Source organism: Nomascus leucogenys, chromosome 5, assembly GCF_006542625.1.
Source record: "Nomascus leucogenys isolate Asia chromosome 5, Asia_NLE_v1, whole genome shotgun sequence".
NCBI classification, from domain to species: domain Eukaryota; kingdom Metazoa; phylum Chordata; class Mammalia; order Primates; family Hylobatidae; genus Nomascus; species Nomascus leucogenys.
In genome coordinates this window covers 103,309,382-103,322,125 of record NC_044385.1, presented here as the reverse complement: position 1 = coordinate 103,322,125, position 12,744 = coordinate 103,309,382, and the positions used below count along the sequence as shown (strand labels likewise).

At 35.1% G+C, this 12,744-nt stretch overlaps 1 protein-coding gene across 3 annotated transcripts in view; it reads right to left on the bottom strand.

The window, feature by feature from the left end:
• Positions 1 to 6,098: 6,098 nt before the first annotated feature.
• Positions 6,099 to 12,744, bottom strand: part of SCEL (sciellin) — a 110,413-nt gene continuing 103,767 nt past the window's right edge. For 2 of the 3 annotated variants that reach the window (XM_003257353.3, XM_003257354.3), the window contains 3 exons: positions 10,576 to 10,684; positions 8,550 to 8,652; positions 6,851 to 7,101 (listed from right to left, as the gene is read on the bottom strand). In XM_003257353.3, the coding sequence (XP_003257401.1) occupies positions 7,085 to 7,101; positions 8,550 to 8,652; positions 10,576 to 10,684 (229 nt within the window). In that variant the 3' untranslated portion in view covers positions 6,851 to 7,084. Of the gene's footprint in view, positions 7,102 to 8,549; positions 8,653 to 10,575; positions 10,685 to 12,744 lie in introns of all 3 variants that reach the window. The other variant, XM_003257355.2, reaches the window with a different exon arrangement.

Sequence of the window (12,744 nt, the reverse complement as noted above, 5' to 3'; positions counted from 1 at the left end):
TCCTTTGCTTGCTTATCCGTAACCATCAATTGCAACAGTGAAAAGCCTGGCTCCCACAATCTGCTATCCATTTACTTAATTGTTCAATTCCAGGATACATGTATAGTGGTTTCAGAGTTGTTAACCCTTATGCCCGTGGGAAAGAACTTTATCAACTAGAGTACAACGTCAGTATACAGTTGCTTTTGCCTTCAGTCTTACAATCTTTACTCATTTTCAAAGTCACTTAGGTCAAGACCTTTTCTCCCTTACCTTTTTAGTGATACTGTATCATTAGACTCTTTTGTCACATTCTGCATTTCATGTTGAAATCCCCTGCCCCTGACCTCCTAAATGATATTTTTAATTTGCCTATTATTAGAGTTCATTCTTTGTACTGTAAAGTTCTATGGATTTTGATGAAGACATAGTGTCATTTATTCATTATTAGAGTATCACACAAATAGTTCTATTGCCCTAAGAAACTCCCTGTGCTTCACTTATTCAACTCTCCATCTGCACCACCACCCCTAACACACACACACTTTCCCTTAATCCCTAACACTCATTGATCTGTCTACTGTCTCTATGGTTTTGCCTTTTCTAGAATGTTATATAAATGAAATCACACAGTATGGAGTCTTGTTCAGACTTATATAAATGAAATCATAGAGAATGGAGTCTTCATTCACTTAGCAATAAGCAGTTGAGATATATTCATGTTTCTATAGACTAGTTTATTTCTTTTCATTGCTGAATATTATTCCATTGTACAGATATACCACAGTATGCTGAGCTATTTCTTTACTGAAGGACAACTTGATTTCTTCCAGTTGTTTATTATTATAAATAAAATTGCTATAAATATCTATGTACAGGTTTTTGTATGCATATAAGTTATCAAATCATTTTGGTAAATACCTGGGAGCACAATTTCTGGATCATATTTTAAGACCATGTTTAGCTTTTTAAGAAACTGCCAAACTGTTTTCTGAGGTGTATATCTTAGTCCATTTGTGTTGCCATAAAGAAATATCTGGCTGGGCACGGTGGCTCATGCCTGTAATCCCAGCACTTTGGGAGGCCAAGGTGGGTGGATCATGAGGTCAGATCAAGACCAACCTGGCTAACACGGTGAAACTGCGTTCTACTAAAAATACAAAAAATTAGCCAGGCCTGGAGGCATACGCCTGTAGTCCCAGCTACTTGGGAGGCTGAGGCAGGAGAATCACTTGAACCCGGGAGGCAGAGGTTGCAGTGAGCCGAGATTGTGCCACTGCACTCCAGCCTGGGCGACAGAGAGAGACTCTGTCTCAAAAAAAAAAAAAAAAGAAAAGAAATATCTGAGGCTGGGTAGTTAATAAAGAAAAAAGGTTTATTTGGCTTGCAATTCTGCTGGCTGGAAGACCAGACATCCGGTGAAAGCCTCAGGCTGCTTTCACTCATGGCAATAGGTGAAGCGTAGTCAGTGTGTGAAAGATCTAATGCAAGAGAGGAAGGAATAAAAAGAGGCAGGAGGCAACAGGCTCTTTTTAACAAGCAGCTCTTGTGGGAACTAATAGAGTGAGACAAACTTATTACTGTAAGGATGACACCAAGCCACTCATAAAGGACTTTCTCCAATTACCCAAACACCTCCCATTAGGCCCCATCTCCAACAATGGGGATCAAATTTTAACACAAGATTTGGATGGAACAACCATCCAAACTATGGCAGTGGCTCTACTATTTTGCATTCCTATAACAATGAATATGAGAATCCCTATCACTCTGAGTACTTGCTAACAATTGATATTATCAGTTTTTAGATTTTAGCTTTTCTAATAGGCATATAGTAGTATCTCCTTGTTGTTTCAATTTGCATCTTCCTAGTGACAAATGTTGCTGAGCATCTTTCATATGCTTATTTGACATCTGTATATCTTCTCTGGTGAGGTGTCTGTTCAGGTCTTCTGCCCATTTTTTTTAAACTAAGTTTTTTGTTTTCTTATGTTGAGTTTTAAGAATTATTTTTATATACTAGGGACAAGTTTCTAATCAGATACGTGTTTGCAAATATTTTCTTCCAGTTGGTGGCTTATATTTTATTCTCTTAACAATGTCTTTCACAGAGCAGAAGTTTTTAATTTTAACAAAGTTCAACTTATACACAACCATTTTTTATAGAGCACACTTTTGGTGATGTATCTAAAAATTCATGTTGCTTTTCTCCTGTGTTATTCTAGAAGTTTTATAATTTTGCATTTTACATTTAAGTCTGTGATCCATTTTGAGTCAATCTTTGTGAAAGGTGTAAGGTCTGTGTGTAGGTTTTGTTTGTTTACATTGTTTTTGCATTTGAGTATCCAATTTTTCCAGCACCAACGCCATTTTTAAAGACTCTTTCTCCATTGAATTGCCTTTGTACCTTTGTCAAAAATCAGTTGACTATATTTGTCTTAATATAATTTAAACCTGTTTGTGAAATCAATCATACTCAATATTTTAATGATACAAATCTAAAAGGCACAAATGAATTCTACCAAATTTCAACATTCACTTAATGATGTATATCTTTAATGATGCATTATGAATTTATGATGACCAGCCTCTTGCCTGCTTCTTCAGCCTCATCTCTTCATGCTCATTCCAGCCTCCTAATTCCAGCCTCCTGGCAGTCTTTATATGTCTTTAGTCTTTCCATGTCTTTAGTCTTTCCTAAGTCACACTGAAGTTTCACTGGACTCAGGGCCTAAACACTTTCTTGTGGGCGACTTTCAATTCAGTTTGCCTTTATGAGCTGAAGGACCCCTAAAACTTACAATCTTTCCTTTTGTCTTAGGAAAATAGGTAAAATTACTTCATTTAAGCTGTTAAGAAAGTTATACCAAGATCAAAAGTTTCTTTCTTCCAGATGCATTATTCATATTGTAACAAAGGAAAATAACGCGCTTATAAAATTCCTATGAGAAGTCTCTCCTAAATGTGAAATGATGCTGCCTTACTGTTTAATGTTTCTATTTGGAAAACAGAAAGGGATATGATCCTTAGGGCCTCAGATGAGGAGAGGATATGTCATACAGGATCCATTACTTCTCCTCAAGATGCAGGTTGGTTCAGACCTTACTCATCCCACCTTTGAAATAGTCACCAGAGCCTGACTGGGCCCAGGTGAGCAACTTCAGCCTGAAGTCCAGGACTCAGCAGGTGGGTAACCCACCATGGCAGAGAATTGAAAGCAGTCTGAGTAATATCTGATTTTTATCTTACGTGGTTCCCCGTGTAACCATGTAATAGAGGAAACTTACAAATATTACAAATAGAGGAAACTTACAAATCTTTAGACTGGTCTCTGTCTCCTGGCACCTTTGAACTTCCATCTCATTACATTTAAAAGAAGCAAGGTTCAGTTTAGCCCAGACAAATGGCCTGATTTGGGCCAATTCTAAGACATCTTCTCCTGGATGGCTTTTTCCCAGGCTGACTCCTTCCCATCATCCAGATCTGATTTGAAATATTACCTCCTCACCTGACCACCTTATTTCTAAAACTACCCCTTCACCTGGTCACTGTGTTTCACTCGTTCATAAGTCTTATCAATTTCAGAATTATTGTGTTAATTTGTTTTCTGACTTTCAAACTCCTCCTCTGCCTCCTGCTGGCTTTAGAATGTAAGTTTCCTGAGGTCAGGAACCTTGACTGTTTGGGTTATACCTGGGACCTAGAACGTAGGTCTTTTTTTAAGTTATTGCATAACAGAACAAATGAATAAATGAATGAATAATGATAGATTATAAACCATGCGTTTTTTCTAAGGAACCTAGAATAACTGGGCATTTAAATGTATTTATGAGAAGAATGTATCAAAGAGAATACAAAGATCCTTTCCAGAAGGCATTTATAAGGCAATGATGATGTTCACTTTCCTCTCATACAGTGAAAACATTGAAATCACTGCCTACCTCATACATTTGAGTATTTCAGTAATATCTCTCAGATGGCATTTTTCTTTTTTAGACGGAGTTTTGCTCTTTTTGCGCAGGCTGGAGTGCAATGGCACAATATCAGCTCACCACAACCTCTGCCTCCCGGGTTCAAGCGATTCTCCCGCATCAGCCTCCCAAGTAGCTGGGATTACAGGCATGTGCCACCACGCCTGGCTAATTTTGTATTTTTTTAGTAGAGATGGAGTTTCTCCATGTTGATAAGGCTGGTCTCGAACTCCTGGCCTCAGGTGATCCGCCCGCCTTGGCCTCCCAAAGTGCTGGGATTACAGGTGTGAGCCACCGTGCTCGGCCAGAAGGCATACTTTCTAAGCAGGACAAAGATCCAGTAAATAAGGGTCAAAATGGTGCCTCAACTTGTGTTGTGATAAAGTCAACATGCATTTCTAAAGTACATACAAAATATTCAACAACTCTTACGCATCTAATAAAAGATATCATCTAAGAACAGGATAAATAGCAGGAATAGATTCATAGTCTTGTGATGTTTGAGTTGGTGGAAACATTCAAGAGTCAGTATTCTAAACCCCATATTTTAAACAGTAGGGAATGGGCCCAAAAGGGAGTATGGCTTGCCCACGTTATACACATATTTATAGGTGGCTCTGGGAACTGTTGAGCACTAGGGAATAGGTGGAACTTTAACAGCAACTTATTTACATTGTATCAAAATAACCAGCAAATTCAGTAGTACACACAAAAAAACCAACATCCTTGTTAGTTTGCCATGATGCAGACCCAACAGTTACTTGTTTTCGTAGAGCTCTTTATCAAGCTGAATGTTCCAAACACTCACAATTTTCTATCATAGTAAACCAGTCAGGGAATGCACAATAGTGATAGCTGGACCATCTCATCACTCATATCTAATAAGTAGAGTGATTGCAATCAAACCATTAAGATATACATATTACTTCTTGAATAAATACTTATTTATTGGCCTTATTAAAAGAGAATATCATTTTATACTATACTATTTCTGAGATTATTATGTGTCTTTGACTTTTATTTAGAAGGATATTGTCAAGATGAAGCTATTCATTCTCTTTTAGAGACATCTTTTTATTGGTGATAGAATTCAGGACCTAGTATCCCTGGATTTAGGCAATTGTGCCCAGGAACAGTGTCAGTCATAACATAATTAATAGCCTGCAAAAAATGTGAGATCTTGTAAGCTATTTTGGGAATCTGTCACTTCTATAGTGAAAATAAACCCAGACATAATGATCTTGATGAATCAGAAACATACCTAATTCTCTCTCCATTTCATGTCTATTCCATTTTTACAACAGCTTTTGGTTTGATTTAATACATTATTGTAGGAGAGAGGGCCCATTAAACAGCTATAGAAAAATGAGAAATGTGTTCCTTTTAGGTTTTTATACTTTTTAAATGATATTCAGATGATTTTAATTACTACAAAAGCATTCAGATGTTAATATACTTTATATGAAAGAGACGGATACTATTTCATCCATCCTTTTCTGCAGTGAATTTCAACTCTGAGAAAATTATTTCTTTTGATCACTCTGATAGCGTATAATAAAAGAACAATAAAACATGTGGCTCAATTACCACTGCTTCTCATCAAGCATGAATTAATGAATATAAAATTATTATTAATTGTTTTTCCTGGCTCCCTCTTCATTGGACAACAATTATACATTGCTGTATTTTGATAAGCATTTTGTGTTTAACACTTTGTGAACCAGGCTTTAAGAGGAACAGAGGCATGAAATTATTACACAGGAGAATAATTCTTTGAATGCATTAACATTTGGAAAACACATGATAATCTTTTAATCTCCCTAGTTTATAGCAGTTTTCCACAACTGCCTTAAAACTTCTCTAGAATTCTGCCCCCACTTCCATGTTCCATACATCTTTTTTCTAGAAACAGTTGCTATATGCAATTAAATGGTTTAGAAGTTCAATTTCCCAATGCTAATAATACTAGTTCCTCACATGATTATTACATGTTCAATTTCTTCAGAAAAGTTTCTTAAAAATAAAATCTATAGCTTGAGCAGTTAAAAATAAGTTAAACAGTGCAACAGAGAATATAATAGATTGTGATCACTATAATTGACAAAATTAATGTTAGTGAATTATATTTACAAACACTTCACATAAAGATTCTATGTAACTGATAGTTCATTTTATTTTTATAAGCCTTTTGTAAATATAGTGCTATGTAATATGAGTATATATAACATACTAAAGAACATATCTTTTTAGTCCATAACCATTACTTCTAATAGATTATAAGTATACCCAGATTTTGAAATGCATACAAAGAAAATTTAACAAATAATAACACGTAAGCTATACATGTCATATGATTTTACCTGTTACCCATCAATCTGTTTCTGTTTTTAAAACACCGTTTTCAAACACTAAGTCTGTGATTAAACAATGACACTAAAATTAAATTGTTTATATGTCCTACCTAGTTCAATAGGCTTAACAAACACGTACGCATATATGTTTCCAAAGAGCAAACTAAAACCTGCTTTAGAATCACGGAATTTGGGAAGCAAAAGGAACCCTAGAAATCATTTTATCCAATGCCGCTTACGTTACAAATAATAGCACAGAGATCTGGAAAGTTTAGTGATTTTTGAGGTCTAGAAACTTCTTACGTTAACATCTTTCTGCCAAACTGTATAAGAAAATTGCTGTTAGTATTTCTTTTGCAGATGAAGAAAGCATATCTTGCTTCCTTGACAGTTCTTTGGGATGTCAATGTCTACGAATCCAAATTCTTAGAGGAAAAAAGGTGAAGAAATGAGAAACTTGGTTTAAATGGAAACCACCACTCACAGCCAACATACGGAGCAGGGATGGACCTGGCTGGAGTGTAATGCATCATTCCTTTGACATTGCAATCTGGAACCATTTGAACTTTTTATTGCTAACTCTAGCCAGAGACCAGATGGCTCTTTTTATGTGTGTGACCTTATTGAAGACAATTAGATTACTTATGCAATAACAGAATTGTTAATTTTATATGAGTTGATCTTCAATGTGAAAGCTTTTCTAGATTACATATTATTAAGATAAAACTTGTAACTTTTAATTCCTTAATGAGTGCTTTTCATCTTGATTTCCTTGTGCCAGAGTTATGGAATCCACTTTGCTGAAAATTAAAAGAAAAAGATGTGCAAATTCAGTAAAAAAACAAGCTCATCATTAAAATTTACAGACAATTATTCACCCAAAGGGTAGTGGTAGATTAAGGATTCCACTTTTCCTTCCACTTCTGAAATAATCGCTGTGGCTTTTGGTCATACTGTGTACATGACGTACCAGATGCCTGGTATGCATATTTATGAGATATCTGAGAGTCAACTCTTGACAACTTATATGTACTGTAAAACATGCAATGCCTAGGGAGTACATACAGGGAGAAAGACATAAAAACTTCTGAGTCTTTCAGTAATCACACCCACTAAGCCACATCATGAACTCTGGGAGAATAAAAATTTTAGAGCTACCACCATGCACATCAAGACCCATGATATAACATTAGATCATCATAAGATCACTAACTCAGGAAGAAAAGTGAATATGAGAACGCTCTGGGGGAAGCAGAATATAGAAGGCAAAGTATGAATATAATTAGGTATGTTCTTGTAATTGATTCTGCAGCCTGATGGAACGTGGGTTTCTGATATTTTTTTCAGAGCATTTTCTGGATGTAGTCTCCCAGTAGCTCATTAATATCACACATTTGTCATTAAATTCCATACTTTGGATCCCACGTAGGGGTCCCAAGTGTTCCTCTTTCATTCATTATACCAACAAGACAGCAGGAAAAAGTGCCTTTCACATAGTACTGTTGACCATCTTCTCAATATTATTTTGGTTATTTTATCTACTTACTATTGAATCTAAAAGGAAAATGTGGATAGTAGCTTTTAAAAACCAGTCAAGTTTCACAGGACTTAATTTTGTTAATTTACCGTACAATGTACACATCTCTTAAATTAGCTTTTAAACCTTTCATACGTAGTTTATAAAAAATGTTAGTTAAAAACACAGGTCCTCAATATCCTTTTCTCACATTACATATGCTAATTAAGAGTGCACATTATAGTAACATTGATCTTAGATGGATAAAAAACTTAAATGCTATATTTTTTTAGAATTACATAGAATTAACTAAATTTTCATTTAAAAGTAATATTCAAAGCATTTAATGCAATAACCAAATTTAGTTAAAAATTATACAATATTCAAGTGCAAGCATAAAATGTCATTTACGAATATGGATTTCAATTTAAACAATTATGTGAGTAGACAATTTTTTTTTGTTTGAAAAAAAAAAGGAAAATTTTCTAAAATAAACGACCTTTTGGTTTAGTTGTATCTATATCTAATCTGATACCAGAAGACAATATAAAAGTTGATTGATTTCACACCATTAAACAAAATACTACCATAGTATAAATATCTGCAGCTGAATTATTAACTAAATATAATTAGTAAAATGTTTTACTTTATTAAAATACATCATTTTAAATGATACCAAATGCTCATTAAGGTTAACAAAAGTGTTAAATGCTTACAGAGTGTAACACTTACCCATAATTTTAGAGTAGCAAGGTTCACAGTGTATTGTCTGTCTATAAATCCAAATACTATCACCCGCTTGTAGATTTTCCAAAGGCCGCTTGCATATTTCACACTAAGGAAAAAAAAAACATATATAAAGTTTCCATTGTAAATGAAATCTAGATTATTAGAGGAACAGACATCATCTCTCTACCATCGAGGCACCTTTAAGGGATGTCTATCACTGAAGTTTTTCTACTTCACTCACAGTGGAGTACATATGAATGTCCAGAAATTGTTTATGCCAAGGACAAGATGACCACTCAATATCTCAAACAAAAAAAAACACAAAGGTGCATTTATTGTTTGCTAACTTAAGGGAGAACTAGTTATCCTGTCTAGGCACAACCTCATGGAGAGAAATAAACTGCTGATCTGACTGGGTTTGGGAAAAAGTTTATTTTGAGTTGTGCTGGTTATAAGTAGGAAAGGGCTGACCGCTGCTTCAGACCTGTCCACTGCTGATTGGCTGACCTTAAAGCATGAGGCTGTCACTGATTGGTTGGCTTTCAGAAGCAAATTCACTGAAGTAAACTGTCATTGATTAATTGGATATGTCTAAACCAGTTCATGTGGCTCTCTATTGCTATGGCTATAGAATAATCAGTATATTTCTAAGAGTGTGAACATGTTTGTTTTTATTCTCGGTAATATTTTACTGAAATTACATTGAAAATAGAAATAAATGATCTAAAATGTAATAAATGAAAATGTTTCTATTTACCAAAAGCAATGATCAGGAGAATATTCTTGTTTTAAATTTTTCTGCATAGCAATTTTAAATAAAAAGCTATAGACTAAGTTTTATTTAATTGAATATATTTCATAAATAAAATCTTTTTGTTCTCATAACTAATTACACAACCTGGAGATTATATTTCTATATAGAATTCTGTACATTATGCTCTAAAATTGGAACGTTTTGCTCAAAATGAGTTACTATATTTCTGATTGCTATGTGTCACTGTTTGAAAGTAATAGGAATAGAAGCAATCAATTGACAAAGTATTGCATTCTTTGACTGGATTTGATCATTTGTATCAACCGTAGAATGTTGCACTAGAAAGAAACCATATATTTGGCCCATAGTTTCTCCAACTGACTGTACATTTGATTAATCAAGGAGCTTTTTAAAAATACCAATGCCCAATAATCACCTCTAAGATTCATGATTTAACTGGGGCTGGTTCCGATCATTCTATTTTTTCCTCATCTCCCCAGATGATTATAATATGCAGCCAGGGTTGAGATCCACTGGTCTAGTCAACACCTCATTTTACAGTTAGGAAAACTGAGGCCAAGGTAATTCAGGTGGTTGTCCAAAGTCACACGGACATAATTACAGGCAGAGGCAAAACTAGAACTCAGGTCTTTAGATTCCCGTTTACTGCTTATGCAGTTACACCAAAAACAATGATGTTGATCCACCCAATGTTATGGTAAGAATGCAAAGAAACAGCCTATGAAAGCACAAACTATGAAGCTTTAGTCTACTAATAAAAGCTTTATTAGTATTTATTGAGCCACAATTAATTACCACTAATTATGCTCTCAAAAGCAGACTGACGTTCACCTATTGTTAAACCCATTGGTCCTAATTTCATGAAGTAAGAAACTGCTAGCTTTCTTCTCAACAATTTATTTTCTTGTTTTGATTTCATCACATATTTTCTGTAATGCATAGTTTAGTAAACTGTTGCAAAAACTTTTATAAAAAGAAAAATTGGGGTTTTTTTTCCCACAGATTTAAATCTCTAGGGTAAGAGTGAATAAATCTGTCAGTAATCAACTGCAAGCCTAAAGCCAAGATAGTAATTACAAACATTTGAGGTTTAGGCTGCAGAACTCAGAAATATTTAAGCAGTGTACTATTAATGTGGCTGACAGTGCTTCTGAAAGCTTTTGCTACATCTCATGTATTACATTAAATTATTATTTTTATTCCAGTTATTATGCATTTTTTTTATTTAGTTGAGTGAAATAAACACATCCTTACCTTAAAGCAAGTAGAATGGCAGCAAATTTGTAACTCATCTAAAATCATTTTAGTTTCTACACCCAAGGGTTTTCGGCAGTAAGTGCACATATCTCTTTCAATGACAGACCTATAGAGATGTAAGCAATTAAAAATTAATTTGCCATAATACAAAAGACAGATGTATTCCCTATAAACTCACACAGCTACGGTATGTTAATTTTGATGATACTTTAGAAAAGTTCACAAAAATCTAGGAAAGTTTGGAGTTTACTTATTCTAGTAATAGAATTGACTCTTCTAGTTTTCTCAAAATTATATCAAATAATTAACATGAGAGAAAGTCCCAAATTATTAATTCCTCAGAAATCAAGAGTGCATCTGGGTGGGACAAAGATGTTCAGTTTCCTAATTGAATTAGGAAACATCTCAAGTACTTCTCAGAAGTAGTTGAGGGCTTTTCATTATGAATTTACATATATCATGTTACAGATTACATGGAAAAATTATGCTGCAGATTAATATACATTTTTAACTCTCGGAATATTCAACAGGCCCAAAATAGAAATCCATTCAAGAGCACATAGATAAACTCATAAAATGATGAGTCTGTAGTGCCTGGGACTGTAGGGGCCAGAGTCACCAAAACACTCCTCTTGGTGCCACTGTAAGACTCAGGATATAAGGACACCTATTGTGACAAAATTTATACCCTCCAGCAAGATCTAAACCCACCACAAATTTGATGGGGAAGAAAATAGAGTTTTGTTATTTATTAAATAACAAATACTAAATATTTTTTAAAATAATGTTCAATGATAAATGATCTGTAGATGTGATCAGCAGAATCCAAAATATCTTGAGTCACACCAGAACCTTAAGAAAGGATCGTCCTTTTTTAAGGTCTTAGGACAGTCTTAAATAGCACCCTGCAGAGTATACTAGTTTCAGGATATTAGCACGCAGGCCTGACATTTCCAGAGTAGGATATGTAATGGGGTAGTGAAATTAAGCTATATTTATATAGCCCTTTATATGATATGTGAAGTGCACTTTTCTCTGCACTTATATACTCACTTATTCTTCACAACATTTCTGAGAAGCCACTATTATTATTATCATCATTTTATTAAAAAAGAAACAGGCACAGAAGGATAAGTAACTTGCCACTATCATGAAACCAGTGAGTGGAAGAGTGAAGATGTGAATGGAGGCAGCCGGTACCAACACAATGAGTCCAAAGCTCTGTTGCGCTCATTGTGTTGAAATGAGTTAGTCGTACCCAGGAACCACTAATCTATTATCAAGCCCAGAAGTAGGAGCGGAGAGGAGAGAGAATGGAAGGGAAAAGTTAGTGGGAGAAGAAAGGCATTCTAGTAGATAAACTTTATCTAGCTTTATACTTTTAATCATTCTAGTAATGTCTTTCTAAGTCTCATGTATATAAATAAATATTTTCTGCTTTTATTTGTTCTGTACCTGCTTGCTTATAGCTACCTGGCTAATATTTTCCTATGGATTATCCAAAAACACACACATGTACGCATACACTTAAATTTCCCATTTAAGACTGTAAGCACTTCAAGAGTAGAAAATAGGTGTTCTATGTCCTTCATCCATTCCACAGGCACTGATCTAGGAGCTGCAAATACAAAGAGTGGTGAGACAGTCTCCTCTGGCAAGATGCTCTTTCCACTGGGGAAACCAGATACATGATGTAACATGCATGATTGTTTCCAGGGCTTGGGTTGAAATGCACAGTGGAATACAGGTACGTGGACAGAGTGAGGAGAACAGAGCCAAGAGAACCACTAACCACTGGGGTGAAGTCAGGAAAGGCTTGTCAGAAAAAAGTGCTATCTGCATTGTTTGAAGAGGAAACAGCTCTCAAGGCGGGCTTGGTGGGGTGGGGATGAGGCGTTGGTAGAGGAATTCCAAGCAGAGTGAACAGAACATACAAACTTGCTACTCTGGGAGGGTGTTTGGAAGGATTCAGCATCAGTGAATATTCTGCAGGAGCAGGTTCTGAAGGCCGTGGAGAACGTGCGAAAGATGTTGGACTTTATCTGGTTACATTGGAAACCACTTTAAACAGGATTGACGTGCTTAAATAAGAACTGTAAGAACGTCACCAATTTCACACACTATCAACAGCAAAAGGTTGTATAACTGACTTATCTCATGGAGAAT